The sequence below is a fragment of the Lactuca sativa genome, chromosome 6 (assembly GCF_002870075.4).
Source record: "Lactuca sativa cultivar Salinas chromosome 6, Lsat_Salinas_v11, whole genome shotgun sequence".
In the NCBI taxonomy this organism is placed as follows: domain Eukaryota; kingdom Viridiplantae; phylum Streptophyta; class Magnoliopsida; order Asterales; family Asteraceae; genus Lactuca; species Lactuca sativa.
This window is the reverse complement of record NC_056628.2, coordinates 73,113,452-73,134,024: the sequence shown is the minus strand read 5'-3', so window position 1 is coordinate 73,134,024 and position 20,573 is coordinate 73,113,452. Positions and strand designations below refer to the sequence as shown.

At 35.4% G+C, this 20,573-nt stretch overlaps 2 protein-coding genes, 1 non-coding gene and 1 pseudogene across 3 annotated transcripts; 2 read left to right on the top strand and 2 right to left on the bottom strand.

Annotated features, from left to right (window-relative positions):
- The first annotated feature begins 10,753 nt into the window (after positions 1-10,753).
- Positions 10,754-15,080, top strand: LOC111890253 (uncharacterized). Its single transcript, XM_023886407.3, has 8 exons — positions 10,754-11,157; positions 11,407-11,516; positions 11,597-11,653; positions 11,728-12,027; positions 12,107-12,354; positions 13,004-13,310; positions 13,393-13,666; positions 14,681-15,080. The coding sequence occupies exons 1-8, from the start codon at positions 10,819-10,821 to the stop codon at positions 14,933-14,935; spliced, it is 1,890 nt and encodes a 629-aa protein (XP_023742175.1). The 5' UTR covers positions 10,754-10,818; the 3' UTR covers positions 14,936-15,080.
- A 483-nt stretch (positions 15,081-15,563) lies between these two features.
- TRNAD-GUC (transfer RNA aspartic acid (anticodon GUC)) lies at positions 15,564-15,635 on the bottom strand. Its single transcript has one exon. It is a non-coding gene; the product is annotated as a tRNA-Asp (tRNA).
- Positions 15,636-15,649: 14 nt separating this feature from the next.
- On the top strand, positions 15,650-17,144 carry LOC111890180 (octanoyltransferase LIP2, mitochondrial). The gene is made up of 2 exons (XM_023886336.3): positions 15,650-15,854; positions 16,344-17,144. Exon 2 carries the CDS (start codon positions 16,347-16,349, stop codon positions 17,043-17,045), a length of 699 nt encoding a protein of 232 aa, XP_023742104.1. The 5' UTR covers positions 15,650-15,854; positions 16,344-16,346; the 3' UTR covers positions 17,046-17,144.
- A 1,733-nt stretch (positions 17,145-18,877) lies between these two features.
- LOC111890156 (UDP-glycosyltransferase 76H1-like) lies at positions 18,878-19,693 on the bottom strand (annotated as a pseudogene).
- Positions 19,694-20,573: the final 880 nt, after the last annotated feature.

Below are 20,573 nucleotides of genomic sequence, written 5' to 3'. Positions count from 1 at the left end.
AGAGGTACTGACTAATTGCCCGATCAAGCAGGTGCTCCTAAAACCGGAGACATCCGGGCAACTCGCAAAGTGGGCCATAGAGCTAGGGGAGCACGACATCAATTACCACCCTCTGGTAAGCATCAAGGGGCAAACATTAGCGGATTTTTTTGCTCGAGATCCCAGGAGAACTCCAATAAGAAGTAACCAACGCAAGCCAACAAGGCCACTCGACAAAGAAGAATGACCAGCAGTGGACCCTCTATACAGATGGGGCCTCCAGCAAAGAAGGGTTGGGCGCAGGGCTAATTTTAACCAGCCCACGGGAGAGGAAGTCACATACGCCCTGGGCTTCGACTTTCGTACTTCCAACACCGAAGCAGAATATGAAGCCCTACTAGCCGGCCTTAGGCTAGCAGTAAAAATGGGGGCGGAAAAAGTCACAGCTTTGACGGATTCGCGCTTAGCAGCCAACCAAGTATCAGGGGAATTCGAAGCGAAAGACAAACGAATGGAGAAGTATGTGAAAGCGGTGCAACGAATCACAAGCTCCCTAAAAAAGTTTTATGATAAAGCAGATCCCGAGGGGAAGAAACAGGCGAGAAGATGCCCTCAACAAGTTAGCGTCAACATGTTTCGGACACCTTTCGAAGGAGGTGCTGGTGGAAGTATTAAAAGAAAGGAGCATCGATGAGCGGCAAATTGACTCCCTATCAGTGGCACAACCCAATTGGATGATGCCCATCATAGACTATCTTCAACATGGTATTCTCCCTGACGACCACGTAGAGGCTCGGAAAACGAGGGTACGAGCCCCCCCAATATGGAGTCCTAAAAGGGACATTGTATAGAAAAGGCCACACAGCTCTGTGGCTCAAATGCATAGATGGAACAATGGGGAAACTGGCTCTGAAGAAGCCCACGCAGGGTCAGCCGGAACCCACGAAGGAGCGCGAGCACTCACAGACAAAGTGTTGTGCATGGGTCTCTACTGGCCAAAGATACACCAGGATGCGGTCGAGCTAACGCGAACTTGTGTGGAATGTCAGACTTTCTCATCGGCGCAAGAAGTGCCACCATCAAAGTTAACAAGCATAATCAACCTTTGACCTTTCTACCGATGGGGAGTAGACATTGTTGGCCCTTTCCCAGAAGCGTTGGGGAAGGTAAAATTTCTAGTTGTGGCGGTCGACTACTTTACAAAATGGATAGAAGCAGAACCGTTGACGTGTATTACCGGGAGGCAGATAATCAAGTTCGTCAGGAAGAACATCATAACACGGTTCGGAACACCTAAGATCCTAATCAGCGACAACGACCTACAGTTCGCAGAGAACCCCTTCAAGGACTGGTGCAAAGAAAAGGGAATAGAACAGAGATTCACATCTGTGGCGCACCCCCAAGCCAATGGACAAACAGAGGTGTCTAACAGGACGTTGGTGCAAGGGATCAGGAAACGGCTAGGCAAAGCAAAAGGCAACTGGGTAGACGAGCTACCAGAAGTCCTTTGGTCATATCGGACCACACCGCGGACTAGCACAAAAGAGACACCATTATGTTTAGCCTATGGAGCCGAAGCAATGCTATCGGCAGAAATGATGATAGGATCAATACGAACAGAGTACTGCCAGGAACAAGGAAACAACGAAAGTCTAAGAGAAAACCTAGACCTCCGGGAGGAACGACTTGAGCATTCAAGCATGCGCCAAGAAACCTACAAAAAGACAGTGGAAAGATACTACAATCAACGTGTCAAGAACAAAGCATTTCGAGTGGGAGACTTTGTCTTGCAGAAAAATGAGGTCAACCATGCACAACCTCGCGTGAAACTAAGCCAGACGTGGGAAGGACCATACAATGTGGTCGAGGCGCACCGCAATGGATTGTACACTCTCGAGACCCTGGAGGGGAGACAAATACCCAGGACATGGAACGCGAGGAACTTAAGGAAGTTCCACGTCTGAGCAACGATAGGATCCTATGCAGAAGGGAAGACGAATGCACACAACCTTCAAGCAAAGTCGTAAACCCACAAACAGTAGGGAAAACGAGGAAAACATCTCATGGCCGGACTGATCACCCGGACCAACAGATGGACTCTCAAAGAAGTCCAATGGGAAATTATTGTATGAAACAACCATGTATCAGAATTACATAAATAAAAGAACATGCATTGTCTTTAGCACGTTATGCAACGAACACATCTAGCATTCTAACAAGTATAGCACAGAGGATACTCAGTGAATCCAAGATGCAGTGTACATAAAAACGGAAAATAATATAGAAAAGAGCCTAACAAATGATCAACCTACATAGAAGGTTCGATACGATTGATAAAAAGCATAACAGTTCAGCAACTAAAGATAAACCATTGTTTGTTTACACATGAAAGCCTTAGAGGCTATAAGCCAAGAACATCCAAATAAAGGCCTCAGAGGCCGTAAAACGATTAAAAGATAACAAGACAAAAGCTCAACATGATTTTTTTACACCCCAGAAGGGTAGCTCTGAACAACTTCATACAACACCACTAGCACGATTGTCACCAACACCACCGCCACCAACAGAACCATCACCATCACCAATTTCACCACCACCGCCAAACCCACTAGCCCCAATACTCGCTCCGGCACCACCTGCCCATGCACTACCCACACCCAATATATCAACATCCTCCTCATCCTCATCAAACACGCACAACGCTCTTACTCCATCCATAGCCAAGTAACCCAGCCCGAGCCAACCAACAAAGTCCATTGTCGTGAAAGACAACAAAGCATCATCCAAGGCTAACGAATGACTGGACCGAGAATCAGTAGTCGAAGGATCGTAAGTCCCAACGTCGACCTAAGCTTTCAAGTTGGCCCAGCCTGACTCCTCCCCAACAACAAAGGCAACATGGCGAATATGACTGATACTACCAGTGAACTCGGGATGCTCAAGAAGCTTGTCCATCACACGTACAAACCCAACCTGTAAGAGCCAACTACTGTTCGCCCTCAACACCTCCAGTTCACGCTCGCGATCAGCAAGGTCCCGCTCCAGGCTTTCATTCTGAATCATCAAACCTTCATTTGCTTGGGTCAAAGATTCCACCCGACCCTCCAAAACACTACGCACATCCTCCAATACCAATTTCTCCGACGCCAAAGATCTGTTTGCCTCCTCTAACCAACCAACGAAAATGCTTAAGTCGGTCACCTTCGCCCTCAGAACAACTTCACTATCAACAAGGAAAGAATGCACATGCTCCAACTCATCAAACCGCTGTACACGACAGACCCCAGCGGCCAGATATGTCATGGCCTGTGCAGCGGCATATGCAAGATTATGAGCCAAGACATCATTGCTCATCGAATCCATATCATCCACAGTGGCAGGAGGAAGAGCATGACGAGTAAAATCCAAAGCAATGGAACGAATAAACAAACAAGAATCAGAACGTAAGCCCTACCCTGGAACAAACACAGGCGCACTGCACAACGCCTCCACCATAGAGGGCCCCTGGAACAACAGCTCATGGCTACCCCTCGAAGACTGAGGGTTGACGCCAGCGCCTAAAGAAACCGATACAATGGGCTGATGAGGCGCCCCTTAGACACCCTCAGACTGTTTCACGTCATCATCGGGTATCAACAACACATCTCGGGGATGGACGGTGCAGACGACAATAAGCGCATATGACCACGCCGTTGCACCACACGCCGTCTGATGAGTCCCGAACTACCTCCAGGAGCTGGACCACTCATCGCCTGCACAAATTTCCTTTTTTCCACAACCCGACGACCGCCAACCATAATCCCAACTTTGCTGTCCACCACACCGTCAATCGCCAACCCAGTAGAAGTACGGGAAGCAGCCGGAGGGGTCATGACGGTAGGGGAACCCGACTGACTTTCCGATGCGGTAGAACCCCCCACGGGTTGTGGGGGAACCCGAACAGTAGCATTCAAGCGACGGGGAGGAGGCAATGTATTATACAAAGGCACTACACGATGCTCCAGCTTGCCCTGGTAACGACCCCGCAGCACGGAATCCATAGAGACAGAGCATTCAACACCTGCCCAAAAAACAGAGAAGACAACCGTGAGAAAGCAAACGTGAACGAGCTCTCTTTTAAAAAAAAGAGAGGAAGGAGAGAAGAAAAAGAAAAGAGAAACGAAAAGCAAGAACGACTCACTGCTAGAGACAGTGTAAAACACAGACATCTCTCCCCGAGAGCGCCAACTAGGGCTCATCCCAATACCGACAAGTATAACCTCCGACATCACAACAACGTCTACCTGAAGAGTGCGCAAGATATCTGCAGTCGCCTGGTTGTGGGGAAACAGTTTAGGGATGGTGTCGGAAAGCGTAGTCGCCCGGGGATACTCACGACCGAGCAGCTCCTCCTTGACCCACAACCACTTATCCTGCCAGTTCTTGGGAGGCTTAGTGTCAACGACGAGATTATGACTTCCCCGGCGGGCAGAGAAGGTACACTTGTCATTGGTGGCGGAAAACCGAAAGAAGAACTTGAAGACGAAGTAGTCAGGAACAATGTCATTAGCTCGACAAATCATCTCGAAGGCCACTATCTTATGAACAACACCGGGGGTCAACATCTGAACACTGCACCTGTTACGTTGGAGTATTTCTTCTTGGAAGTCAGTTAATGGAAGGCGGGGACCGGTGTCGAAAGTTTTCAGATAAACACTCACTTTCCCAGGCGGAGGTCGAGTGATCAAAGAACCAGAGACTGGAAACTCCACCCCATCAGCCGGAGTAACGCCGTAAGCTTCCTAAAGGGTATCAAACTCGGAGGAACTAGGGATTAAAACCTGAACAGACACCATGGCAAAGAACAAGGAGTAGAGAAGAAAAGAGGAAACAAAAAGGCAGGGTATGAATTGAAAAAGAAAACTACTCGAGAGCAATAAAAGGAAAAGAAAGCGAGATTTACTAAAATCCCTAACACGGCTGACGTAATCGCCGCGCACACGTCGTAACATCACATCATTAGAAACGAAACGACAACCAAGTAAAGGCCCAACAAGTGCATCGACAGTTAAAGTCCAGAACATCATAGCTAGCTAGCATACACTATGACCACTGGACTGGGGGACTTGATGACATGCCCCTCAGAGCGGGCCAGAAGTAGTCAAGCCCCTGGCGAGACGCGCACAACGAGAGGTCGAGACAGCGACTCGGCTACCTCAGTGACCCAGGACTCCCGCAACGCGATCGCGCAGGAAGTCCGCCATGCCAAAATATTGTCCTTTAGCTATAGTCCAAGGATAACAGCTCCAGGCGACAAAGGAAAAGACCAAAGCATTATTGCCTGGACCAATTGTTGGGCCGGACACAAACGTGGAGCATGACCCTCCAATAAAAGCAGCGAATCCTGCTGGAACCGCAACCTTTGTCCCTCGTATGGACCGAGGAAGATCTTTAGTATAAAAGGCCGATCATTCTGCCTTGGTAAGCTATTCAACCCCGATCATTCACCTCCATACTCTATATTCATCTTACTAACTTGACCGTCAGAGCGTCTTTCCGGGACCTCCTCCCGGAGAGCGGCTGACGCCTTTCTTTTCTTTGTGACCTCTCAGGTTCCAGCTGGACGTCGTTCATTCATAGTTCGAGTGGTTCGCTGCCAGGTCGCATCAATATATATATATATATATATATATATATATATATATATATATATATATATCCCTATTTTAATAAATGAATAATTTTAATCTTCTTTTGACAAGTGTCACTATAATACAACTCCTCATTAATATTATACCACTAAACAAATGTTTGCGCGTTGTGCATAAACACTTATATAGTTAAAATCTATACAAATATATGTTTTTTTGAATATTATAATAACGCTGTTGTTAAATTTGATATAATAAGTCGTATACTAAATTGATATAATATATTGATTATTTTGAATTATATGATAATATATACATCTATTATGACTGTATAATCTCAACCATTTGAATGACTTCTACCGTGAGTTACACATGAATAAAATTAAATATAATATATGGCTTAATGTTATTTATAGTTGTTGTTACTATTAATTAATTTTTTAAAAATTGTTTTCTTAATGTTTTAATTTCTATTATTATAATTATTTAAAACACCATACATTGTTTTTTATTTTATTTTAAACGTAACAATATAATCATTTATATAGAGTTATTTCTAACTATTGTTATTGTAAGTTATTTTAAACTGCTTATTTGAAAATGTTTAACAATTATACAAATATCATTAGGAAATATTTTAGTTAAATTAAGATTATAATTTTTTTTGCATTTAGCACTACAGTTTATCACTTTTAACAATTCACAAAATATTCATTGGGTTTTTTTAGTGGAACTGAAATTTATATTTAAGTTGACATTGTAATGTTATATTTAAATTAACAATTTAAGTATTTTGTCTAAACTGTTCAAAAGTTGTTGCTTTAAATTGATAATGGTTTACATACAACAACATATTAAATCTAATAAATTAAGTATAATAAGTTAAAAGTTAAAGACATAACTTTGTAAGTAGAAGTAAATATATTATTTTAATATTGAAATTTAGTTTGTTTATGATTACATTTAGGTTTGATATTTATAATCTTATTAACCAAAATATAATCATTATTAGAAAGACACTACAATTTATCACTTTTAACTATTTACAAAATATTATTTTGGCTGTTTAAGTTAAACTAGAATTTATCTTTAAGTTGGTCATGTAATGTTATATTTAAATTTATAATTTAAATATTTTATACAAATTGTTCAAAAGTTGTAGCTTTAAAATGATAATGGTTTGCATCCAACAATATATTAAAACTAATAAATTAAGTATAATATGTAAAAAGTTAAAAAACATAACTTTATAAGTAGAAGTAAACATATTATTTTAATATTGAAATTTAGTTTGTATATGATTACACTTTAGGTTTGATATTTATTTAATCTTTCTAACCAACTTATAATCATTATTAGAAAGAAATTGAAAAGTCATGGGAGTTTCAAATGAATGTGGTGAAAGGAAAAATGCATGAGAGTTTCAAATGAATGTGGTGAAAGAAAAAATGTTTCCTTTATAATATAGTACTAGGTTACAACCCGTGGGAACCATGCGTAAAATATTTATATTATTAATAAGATTTAAGTTTTTTTAAAACCTTTGTATTGATTATTTAAAATTAATATATGTATTTTGAATATATAAGCAACATTCTTTATGTATAGCTTACATATAAAATCATAACATTGTATCATTATATATATATAATTGTAAAAATTGAGAAAAGTAAATAGACAAATAACGATTAATTTTCTAACTTTGGTTATGTTGGATTGTAGGTTGAAATGTTTAGATTTGATAATATTATCATATTAAATGAGTTTATATTCACTTATTTTACTTTGATGTGAATAATAAAATTTGTGAATTTCGGAAATCTAAATATTAAGATATCAAATTTTGGAAAATAGCAAAATCTTTGTACGGCGAATCACAAATAGTCAAATACCTTCGATAAGAGTTGAGTTAACTGATAAATATATACTACATTAATCCTAAAAAAATCCTTACACTAAATGAAATGAATCAAGCAAAATCTATAAATATTAAAATCAGAAAATCAATTCAAACCTAAAAAAACAATCAACAAGTCAACCATCTCGGTAACACAAAGTATGAATCTAACATTAGTAAAGATAAGAACTGAATTAAAACATAGTAATAATAAATAAAGAAACATGATGTAATGCATTCTTTCTTTCCCTTCACAAGCAATAAAAAATAAAAAAACATTACTGGTTTACAAAAAATAACTTTAAAAATCAGGAAAAGTAAAAAGGAAACATTACTTATTTTCTCAAAACCTTTAAAATTCAGGAAAAAACATATAAAATTCACAAACCTTACCATCAATCACCATTATTAACACATTGTACTTTGAAAATACAATCCTATGTTGTTAGGTGCTTGTTCTTTGTTATTTTGCTCATATCAAACAAGTAAAACAGGATAAAAATAATACTTTGGTCATGTGAAACAGAATAAAATAATATTTTAGTTATATAAACAATGTCATTTCAGGAAAAAGCCCTTTAAAATCCATATTTCATTAGAGTGATAACATTTAGACATGATGATTTTAACATTTTCCTTTTCTGTTTTGGAAAGTTTGGTTAGGTTCATTCCTTAAAAGCACTTTCTGGATAAATGGATTACAAAATTGAGAAAATAGAAGTCAAATTTGAAAAGTCAGTAACAATTCATATGAATGGATTAGATAATATAAATACATACAATATTACTTTATCTACTTGACAATTATGTTTCCAGGAACACCGAGACAAAGGGAATGATGGTGAAAACACACCATGACCACAACCTGACTTGATAGTATACATGCATGAGTTGTTGGACAAAGAGAGTAACATCTTTTCCTGGAACTAACTGGTAGTGACTTAATGTTGCTCCCAATAACTTAACCTTCTGCAACAGGTACGCCAAGAATGTCACCATCTCCAACATCTACTACAACACCTGCCATCTCACACTATACAAATCCAATACGGTTAACGTAAGAAGAAATTGGGAAAATACTAATATCATAAGTTCCTCGGTACATAATGTCTTTTTGGGGATTTCATCGAACAGGTGTTGTGCATAGCTGAAAACCATAACAACCAACCTTAGATGTTGTATACCCAATAGCAAGAGCAAGTACTGGTTGAACTCCAATATAAAGCCCTGTAACATTGAATGTTTTCACCAGTGTACTCTCGACTTTCAGGTGGTGTCAATGCAGCCTCCGTTAATAAAAAGTAATGGTCTTCTGGATCAATGCAAGTAGGTAAATATGCAACCACTATGTGTTCACTCAAAAACAGGCTCATTAGATAATGGAATATTAGACAGATATTGACAAAGAAACTCAAAACATATCAATAGAAGATGATGCATCAAATGATCAAAATTGAAATTGTAATGGATACTTACGATCTTGATAAAAAATCACGCTGATTAGATAGTAGGGCAATAGTTGGATGATGATTTATAATCTTTAAATAAGTGGAGAAATATGAATTATATGCCCCATTTAAATGATTTGATAAGGATGATTGATTTTGAAGGATGCAGTTTTAAAGGCTATATTTTGTTTCTATAATTGCAAATTGCTAATCGTATCTTTTTTTGTTTTTTTTTTCAATTCCACCGCCACATATGCCACTTTTCATCATCTCCTTCTCGATCTTGGAACCTAAATGCAAACTAATGCATAAACAAAATTAGAATAAGATGTTTGGTACATACATGAACCTGAATTAAAAAGCTAAGGTGATGGATACCCAAATACGTTAGAGTTTGATTCGATTTATCTGTTCATATCGAGAGTGCAGAACCGAAACTTATAAACCATTTGATTTCAGGTATGTTGATGAACATATGAACAAATTACTCCATGATACGTGATTTGACTTCAATTTCTTTGTAGCTATTTGAATCCGATTAGTTATTAGCGCATTCAATCTTGGAGTTAATATATTGAAATTGGAGCAAATGGAGACGTGATTTGGGGAATGAACGGATGAGTAGATTGAGTATGGGGGTTTTAAAAGCTCAAGGGCATATTAGGCAATTTACTTAGATGTTTTTATAGCCTGAGAAGATGCCACGTAGGATCAAAAGGATTTTTTTATTAAGATAGGAGATTATATGATATGATATGATATGATATGATATGATTTGTCATGTAGATATATTAAGCAATTCATTTCAAAATTTAAATTTACATTTTCTAATTATATGTTAAATTTAAAGTTATAATAACTTTAAAATTTTGATATATCTCTTAATTAATAATTTATTTAAAATGACTTATTTAAAATAATTGATTAATAACTATAAATTTTTATTATAAAAGTTTAATTAATTTTATAACCGTGGTTCCCACGGATTATAAACTAGTATATATATATATATATATATATATATATATATATATATATATATATATATATATATATATATATTGATTTACAACTTAGGATTGTCGACTAATCCTGACGAGAACGACTAATCAATCGATAATTGACCAACTTAATACAATCTAGCGATTTTACAACCTTTATTTTTACAAAATGGGTTAAAAGAAGCGATTTTGTAATGACTGTATCTTTGGTAGAGGAATTTCTAAAAGAGTTCGTTATCTGATCAAATTGTTACTCAGTCGTTTCTTTGGGTTAATTTTAGGTGTTATAGTCTGAACTTGAATTTGGTTGTCTGGTTCATGATCCAACTCTTGCTATCTTTTGCATGCATTTTTTTTAGGTTTTTGTCTAGTTTCTTATTAGCTTTTTAATATATTTGCTAGTTCGAGAAAAAAAAGAAATACCATACACCAAGGATCATGGAAACACCAATGTACCATTCATAAAAAGTACTTTAGAACTTTATTAAAAAGGATATCAATATATTATATTGCGTTTGGTCATTTTCATGATTAGCCATATAACTAACTATGAAACAACAAATTTTGTCAAAATCAAACTTCTTGTGTACACGTACAAATGACTAAGCGACTAGGGGAGAATGAGATATGGTATGAACAAAATCATCGATGGGTTTTCATGTGTTTGAAGAAATATATAAAATATGTACACATTTTGCTTCTAGAAATACAAATTTCCATTGCATATTGTGGTGTCAAATTCATAGCCCTTAATAATCATATGATCAAAAGTCATGTATGCACTACCTTCCTAGCAATGAACGTTGAAAATGTCACAAATACTATTTTCCCTTTTGGTGCACAAGTAAACAAAAACCGCAGCAATGTTGTCTCATTTGTGCGCCTCACTCTCTCAGACCTCCTCTTCATCCATCTCCATCTCTTTCACCTCCTCCACCGCCTTCCGCCACCGCCTCCGCCCCCTCTTCTTTTACTCCCCCTCAAAAGTCTTGAAATTACATAAAAAGGTGCCGGCTTTCTCCACGAACGCTTCCATGGAGTCGCCTGTGGGTTTGTCGGTTGATTCGGTCGCCGATGGATTGAAGAAACAGAGTTTGAGCGAAGATAAACGAGTGAAGTTGAACCTTGAGGATTTAAATTGGGACCACTCGTTTGTTCGTGAGCTCCCCGGCGATCCTCGTACGGACATCATGCCCCGAGAGGTGAATCCTTCATCCATTGATCGTTTCCATTTCATTTACTGACATCCCTTTTCCTCCAAATCGATGATTTTCTATGCTTAAATTCGTAGGTTTTTCATTTATCGCATAACGATTCACGATTCAATTGACATTTAGGTTTTCTAGGTCTCTAAGACTAAACAGTGAATATTAACCTCACTTTCATGGAAATGAGATCGTAAAATCTAAGAACCCTAACAAAACAACTATCGAAATCTCTTAAATTTCCAGGTCCTTCATGCGTGTTATTCAAAAGTATCCCCATCTGTTCAAGTCGAAAACCCCCAACTAGTCGCATGGTCAGAATCAGTCGCGGAAATTCTCGATTTAGATCCTAAAGAGTGAGTTCCTCGAATCCTCTCCCTACACATCAAATCCCATTTTCCATTTTCCCAATCTTGAACTTCTCTTCATGTTCCAGGTTTGAAAGACCCGACTTCCCACTTCTGTTCTCCGGGGCATCTCCATTAGTAGGAGGGTAAGTCTGTCTTCACTCTTCACCTCTGAAATTTCCTCATCCCTATTCCATAATAACATGAGTAATCTTTTCAGATTATCTTATGCTCAATGTTATGGAGGGCATCAATTTGGAATGTGGGCTGGACAATTGGGCGATGGTAGAGCCATAACACTAGGAGAGCTTGTGAATTCAAAGAATGAAAGATGGGAGCTTCAATTGAAAGGTGCAGGAAAGACTCCATATAGCAGGTTTGCAGATGGTTTAGCTGTTCTTCGTAGCAGCATTAGAGAATTTCTTTGCAGTGAAGCAATTCATAGTCTTGGAATCCCAACTACTCGTGCACTTAGCCTTGTAACAACTGGAAAATATGTCACCCGTGATATGTTCTATGAGTAAGTTTCTACTATCAAACTAGAATTCTTTTTCATTCAAACGAATATTGAGAGCTTATTTTCTACATTATATTTACAGTGGAAATCCAAAAGATGAACCTGGTGCAGTTGTATGCAGAGTTTCACCATCTTTTTTACGTTTTGGTTCATTTCAACTACACGCTTCACGAGGAAAAGAAGACCTTAAAATTGTTCAAGCTTTAGCTGATTACACAATCAGACACCATTTTCCTCATATAGAAAATATGAACAAAAGTGATAGTTTATCCTTTTCAACAGGCCAAGAAAATGATTCTGTAGTAGATCTAACTTCAAACAAATACGCAGGTAATGTAAAAAACTAGGGAAAACTCCATAAAAGTCCTTATATTTTGACCTCATAATCGATTTAGTCCTTATATGTTTTTTTTCATTCAGTTAAGTTTCAAAAACTGCCAATTGTATTTATTTTGACTCTTTTACCCGGTCAACAGCTCATCCAACTTTCAAAATCTACACTTTTGACCCAGATTTTAAATTTTATTACAAATTTACACTTTTGGCCCAGACAATGTTTTTTTTTGTTTACAAATTCATCATAAATTTAATTATTTTTTTACATGTTCTTTTTCAAAATTTTGTTTCGAATATGTTTTTTTGCTGTATAAAATCATATTCGTAACAAAATCTTGAAAAAAAATGTAAAAAAAAAACTAAATTTAGGATATGAATTCGTAACAAATTTTTGAAATCTGGGCTAAAAGTGTAAACTTTACACCAAATTTGAAATAAAATTTAAAATCTGGGTCAAAATAAATACAATTACCGGTTTTTGGGACTTAATTGAAAAAAAAAAAACATATAAAGATTAAATCAATTATGTGGCCAAAACATAAAGATTTTTATGTTGTTTTCCCAAAAAAAACTATATAAAAGTTTAAACTGAACGATTGTTTTATACTTTTATAGATTTTGACATTTTTGTAAAAATTTACAGCATGGGCAGTGGAAGTAGCTGAAAGAACTGCTTCCATGATTGCAAAATGGCAGGGTGTTGGATTCACTCATGGTGTGATGAATACAGATAACATGAGTGTATTAGGGCTCACAATTGATTATGGGCCTTTTGGATTTTTAGATGCTTTTGATCCAAGTTTTACACCAAACACTACAGATCTTCCAGGAAGACGATATTGTTTTGCAAATCAACCTGATGTTGGATTATGGAACATTGCTCAGTTTGCTTCAACTCTTTCATCTGCTCACTTAATTAACGAAAAAGAATCCGATTACGCCCTCGAAAGGTAATTTTACCCTTTTACCCTTTTGTTCCTTCCCCAAAACATTCATTCCTTTTTTTTTTTTTTTTTTTTTTTTTGTGTGCAGATATGGAACGAAATTTATGGATGACTACCAATCAGTAATGACAAAAAAACTCGGGCTACCAAAATATAATAAACAACTGATAAGCAAACTGCTTAACAATTTGGCAGTTGACAAAGTTGACTACACGAATTTCTTTAGATTACTTTCCAACATCAAAGCTGATTCCAGTACTCCAGAGGAGGAATTGCTGATTCCACTCAAAGCTGCTTTGTTGGATATTGGAAAAGAGCGGAAAGAGGCTTGGATTAGTTGGGTCAAAATTTACATAGAGGAGGTAAAATCTGACTATCTTGAATATTCATTAACAAATGTCATTAAATAAGTTCAATAAGAAATAACAACATGCTTTTGATTTTTTTTTTTCTAATAATAATAGCGATTTACTTCATTACCTACTTTTTTTGCCCATAATAGCAACCTACTTATATTTGTTTATTCATAATAGCAATGTATTTTATTTTTCATATCAGGAAATGGCCTAATTACAGTTTTGGTAGTTTTTAATTTTAATAGTTACAGTTTTGGTCCATGTAGTTTATAATTTACATTAATTACAGTTTTGGTCCATGTAGTTTTTAATTTAGGATAATTACAGATTTGGTCCTTGTGGTTTTTAATTTGAATACTCACAGTGTTGGTCCCTATAGTTTTAATTTGCGCTCGATACAATTTGGTACATGTAGATTTTAATTTAGGATAATTACAGTTTTGGTCCGTGTATTTTTAATTTGCATTAATTACAGTTTTGGTTCCTGTAGACTGTATTTTTTAGTTTTATATATTACATTTTTGGTCCTTATAGTTTTTAATTCCAATAATTATATTTTTGGTCGTGTAGTTTTTAATGTCAATAGCTACATTTTTGGTACCTGTAGTTTATAATTTTCATCTAAGTACAGTTTTAGTCCCTGTAGTTTTGAAGTTAGGGTGGTTTTAGTTTTGGCCCCTATAGTTTATAATTTTCATCACCACTCGTTGTTTATTATTGGTAAGGAAATCTAAGTATGTTGCTATTATGAGTAAAATAAAGTACATTGCCTATATTGATAGAAAGAGTAAGGTACGTTGCCGTTTCCTGAAATTTCCCCTTTTCAAAAACATCAAATTTCTGTCATTTGGCAAAAAATAGTTTGACTTTCTTGGGTCATCTCACTTTTAATACAAAACTACAAAACCAAATCATTTGCAAAGTACATTAAGCTAAAAGTGTAACAAAATGATATAAGTGAGACATAAATATAAAACAGAAAAGTAGATTGGTAATTTGTTTGATTACTTTTATGAACAGCTATTGGCTAGTGGAGTTGGAGATGAGGAAAGAAAAGCTTTAATGAACTCAGTGAACCCAAAGTACATATTGAGAAACTATCTTTGCCAAAGTGCAATAGACATGGCTGAACAAGGGGACTTTGATGAGGTGAGGCGATTGCTTAAAGTAATAGAAAGGCCGTATGATGAGCAACCTGGAATGGAAAAATACGCGCGATTGCCTCCTGCATGGGCTTATCGTCCAGGTGTCCGCATGCTCTCCTGCTCTTCATGAGATTTTTTTTTTTTTTTATAAAAATGAGAAAGTGTTCATGAGTGAGAGCAATGTGGTTGTAGATATATAACATTTGCACATTTACAAATGGTGATATGTTGTATGTATGTTTATGTTTGTTGTGGAGATGTAGTTGGTTTTTATACTTTGTTTTTTGGATTTTGATATTATTTTAGATGGGTGTTGGAATGTAACGTTTGCTCTTAAGAGAGAAAAAAAAGTATGTATGTAAGTATTAGACCCTTGTGACAATCGGGTGATTTTTTAAAAGGTAAAAGTGATAGTTTTTATCCTATATATTTTAACTAGAGTTATTTAATTATTTTTTCTTATTTGAGGATTATACACGTCAAACAATGAGTTAAGTTTATAAAAGATATTATATTTTGTGTTTTTTCAGATTAAATCGTATCTTTGTTTTTTTTTTTTTTTTTTTTTCAAAATAAACCATCAACTTTGTTTATTTTATCTTTCCAAAAAAACATCAACCTAGTATCTTTTTTCAAATAAATCCCAACTTTTTTAGGGTTTCCCGAAGTATAATCCAATATCTATTAGATTAATATCCATTTTCGTCTTATTAATCATCATGGCCCTTCGCCAATTAAAAAATATTATTATAAAACATCGCCGTTGCCGGGGATCGAACCCGGGTCATCCGCGTGACAGGCGGAAATACTTACCACTATACTACAACGACTTCGATATTTACGTTTTATTTGTTCCGATTAAGAAAATGGATAGAATACTGAAAAGGGTATAGCTTTACATTGGAGCAAAGTCAATCACAGACGTCTCCATCTGTCGATCGTTTCCTCAGCGAGACCTCCCCAGTCGCCGCCTTCTCCCCTGTGAAGCCACCGGCCGGAGACTGTCGCACCCCCACAGCAACACTGGAGACCGTCGACCCCACTCCTAGGTTCGTTTTTGTTCATTTTTTCCTGCTATCTTCGTTTTTTCCCTGCTGTCGATTTTTTTCCCTAGCTTTATTCTTCCTTCTTTTCCCTGGTTTATGTTAGAATACTTTGTTGGTTCACTGAGTTTATCATTTGATGCGTAAGAATTGTAAAATAGAAACATTCACTGTGTCGTTTTTTTTTCCTTGCTTTATTCTTCAATTCTATTATCAATTGATGCGTAAGAGCTGTGAAAGTTGTTTATCTTCCAAAGATCTACACTTTTTCAAATCTTCTTCGTTTCGTTTAGATTGAAAACTGGTGCTCATAACCTGTTTGTTATAATGCCAAATTGATTTTCGCTTCTGTGATTCTGTGATTCTTCTGTACCCAAATCAAAGTTAGGAAACTAAAATCCGAAAAATTTAAACAAGACATGAGTGCATATCCATCTCCGATCTCGAGCTTTAACTGTGCTATGAGATAATTCAATCTGATATTCTTTTTATCAGGGAATGAGAATTCCTCGGAATCTTGAGGTATGGAAGCTGGGGACACTCAATTACTTAGAAGCCCTTAAATTACAAGAAAAGCTAGCTTCCGATAGGAAAATCAGTAAGATTTCTGATACCCTTTTATCCTTACAACATCCACCTACATACACACTAGGCAAACGTAGAACAGATTACAACTTACTTATTCCCGAATCTGAACTTAAATCCATGGGCGCTGAACTTCACTACACACAAAGGGGAGGTGACATTACATTTCATGGCCCTCATCAAGCCATTCTATACCCTATTATTTCCTTAAGAGAACTCGGTTTAGGTGCTAGGAGATATGTTGAAAATCTTGAGTCAACCATGATTGACTTAGCTTCTATTTATGGGGTCAAAGCTCATGGTCAAAGGAAATGTGAAACTGGGGTTTGGGTTGGTGAAAGAAAGATTGGTGCAATTGGAGTTAGGATTTCATCTGGGATTACTTCACATGGTTTGGCTTTTAATATTGATCCTGATTTGAGTTATTTTAAACATATTGTGCCTTGTGGAATTGCTGATAAAGATGTTACATCTTTGGCAAAAGAGACTGATATTGTGCTTCCTGATGAAGAAGTGGTTCAAGAACAGTTGGTTTCTTGTTTTGTGAAGTTATTTGGTTATGAAAATGTTGTTTGGAAGAAGAAAGAATTATCAAGATTGATGGATGATTAGCAAAGTTTAGGAGGTTTTGTGGTTTGATTCATGGAACACAATGTATGTTTGTATTTTTCTGATTCTTTCTATAATACAAATCAATTTTAACTTCTGTAATTGGGAAGATTTTTCAAAGTATAATGTCTCAAATAGAAGAAAATTAAGATTGAGGACATTAAGTCCTTCTCAAAAGGTATACAAAAATAAAACTGTTGGCTCCTAATTACTCTTATAAAATGATACCTTAGTTATATGCTATTTATTATCGATTAATGTTGTTTATTGTTTATTGTTATCTTTGTAGTTGCATTTATTCAAGAACATCATGCATCTTTTATGGATTTTAATTGTTTCTTTAAGAGCATGTATTGTTAAATTTTTTATCTTAGAGTTGTAATTGTGTTTCATAATGAACTTTATCCTTGAATTAAGCCAATTATTTGAATAATTTGCTCCTCTTGAAATGATTTTGGGCATCAACCGATAAAAATTGTTAAGGATTTGTACTATTGAAATCTTTTAAAGATTATCGAAGTACAATGCCTTAGTAAGAAAAGAATGAAAGTACAATGTTGTAATAGAAGAAATAAAAGTAGGATGATATAATAAACAAATAAATAAAAGTACGTTGCTATTTCGTGCTTTTAACCATATGATCATCTTTCAATTAATCCTTGTTATTATTTGTAAGAAAAAGAAGTCACGGATATTTTACATTTTTAAATCATGGATATTTTACATTTTTATTGTATCTTGCTTTCATATTTTTATGGCTTAATGTCATAAAAACCATCAAGTTTTCAGGGTTTTGTCGGTTTTGCCCAAAGTTTAAATTTATGACTGTTTTTACCCAAACATTTTCGAAAAAATGTTCGGTTTTACCCTTTTACCGGTGATAACAGGTTTTCCAGGTTACCATTATATTAAATTCGTAAAAAACCCCTTAAGTTTACCATTTTTTTTTTTTTTTTTTTGCGTTTTTACCCTTAAATTTATAATTTTTTTTACACTTTTACCCTAAGTATATATATTTTTTTCATAATATACATATTCATACAGAAAAATCATATTTATATACGAAAAAATATTTAATTAAATATTGTATTTATATATTTTTTTAATGTTATATATATATATATATATATATATATATATATATATATATATATATATATATATATATAGGCTTAGGTTATTCTATTTAAAGTAATTATTGTGTTATTGTATGCATAAATGTGGACCAATCAAATTTACTTATTTTAATAAAAGTGATTAATATATATTATCGAATTAAATATAATTGAAAAATATCATCTTAATTAATTACAAGGGTAATTTAGTCAATTAATATAGATTTAATAAAGGAAAATTGTATTTTTTAAGGGATCATAGATTCTATTAATTTAAAAAATCCGATTTTACGAATTATAATTCTTTTAATTTGGATAATCTGACAGAATATGTTTATGAGTATATTCAAAAATAAAAATATTCTTCAACTATAAATAATAAAAATATTGTTAGAACCTATTTCTTGATCATGACTTTAAAAACTTCTTCTAGAATAACAAATTCTTAAACAATCAATTGAAGAATAAAAACAAAAAATACATTATTTCTTATAGAATACGGGTAACAATTGTTAAGAATTACATTTATTGTTAAAGAATAAAACTAAAAAAACTTTCAAAACGGGAAAGAAAACATCAAAATCTAACGACATTAATATATTCTAAAAGAATAATGTTGCTTAGAATCACTTTCAATTTTGTGGTCCGTTCTTCAAGCATCAACTTCTGTGATTCCAATAGAATTGGAATTCGTGATTCCATTCCAATAGAATTGGAATCTCACCAATTCCAACCACACATGGCTCCAAAATTCTCCAACTGCAGAATGTGCCAATACGTCCTTCTGGCGTGCCCATTTTACGATCAAACCTTTCACCTTCATCTCACTTACCAAATCCTCCGGTAAAAACTCGATTCAATCACACCCATGAACCGAACCCGATCGAACCACCCATATGAACGGCTGGTTACTGTTGGCTAGGCCCCATGCAATTTCAGTCGCCACTTTTGCATCCATGGTTGCTAAGCTTCCTACACTTGCGTAAATGACTGATTTGGGTGATTGTTTATCTAGCAATGCAATGCAATTGGTATCTTCTTCAAGAAAACTATCGGAAGGTGTTGGTGATGTTTTGTGTAATGGGTCGATGGTAAAAACTGGAACTTGGTAGCGATGGTGGATCTGGGTCAGTGCCAATTGTTCAATAAATTCGATGGTGTTCCATATGAAAGCAATCAGGTGTGTTTTTGAGGAGAACAATGTTGTCAATTTCAGGCTTTATTGTGTTGTGAGGCCAATAAATGGTATATCTTTGTATCTGAGTGGATGGAGTCCCGAAACTATTTCCTGCAGCAAAGAATCTTGAAGACAAAATTTATTATCTCGGTCTATAAATTATAATTTGTGATCAAAATTTCTTTTAGGTTTTGTTTGTTTGTGTGGGTTTTTGATCTGCACTTACCTTTTATAGGGAATCGACCTTCTTTATGGAGCCGAGGGATGATTCTGTAAGCAGGAACAGACGCTGCACTGCTGCTGCGCACTATGATGGAGGGTAGACCCAGATCACCGACGATTGATCCAACACAAAACATGAGATTATCATGGATGATAACGATTGATTCCTTTTGAGATGAGGCCTTTTGTGCATCTGTGATCTGGATGAGGTGTTTCTGAAGATGGGGTTTGCAGTTATCGTTTAGAGCTTGCAAGAAATGAATGAATCCGGAAGAGCCGTCGGTGTCGGATAATTTGTCCGGCAGAGGGGGGGGGGGGGGGGAAGATGAAGTCAGGGTGATTAGAAGGGTGTGGTGGGTTGAGCTCCGAGTGAGCAAAGGTTATGGAGAACCCTTTGGAATGAAGGTATGAGGATGGAGGCGACGACTGGAGATGGTTTGATTAGGGTTACGATTTACATTGGAGGTGGTTTTAAAAAGCCGAAGATGGATGGAGAAAACCTAAATGGTTACCATAATTGTATGATATTATTTGTAGAAACTAATTATCAAATTACCTATTTACCCTTATTTATTTATTTAATTATTTATTTTTATTTTAAATTTTGATTGGCGCACATTTATGCATACAATAACACAATAATTACTTTGAATACCTGAACCTAGCTCTCTCTCTCTCTCTCTCTCTCTCTATATATATATATATATATATATATATATATATATATATATATATATCAAGTAAATTAATGCGAAAACGTGAAAACATATTTTATCTTATAAAAGTCAAACACATCTACAATAAAAATTAAATTTATTAACATTAAATTAAAGATAATAAGTTTACATTGGATAATGTTATGGTAATATAGATTTAAAGGTGGTTTTAACAACTTTTTTTTTTTTTTTTTTTTTTTTTTTTTTTTTTTTCACGTTCTTAACCATTTTTTAAATTCAAGTTTTCATAATAAAAATGTCAAAAATCATGCTTTGCTAATATGAAACAATTTTTCATGTA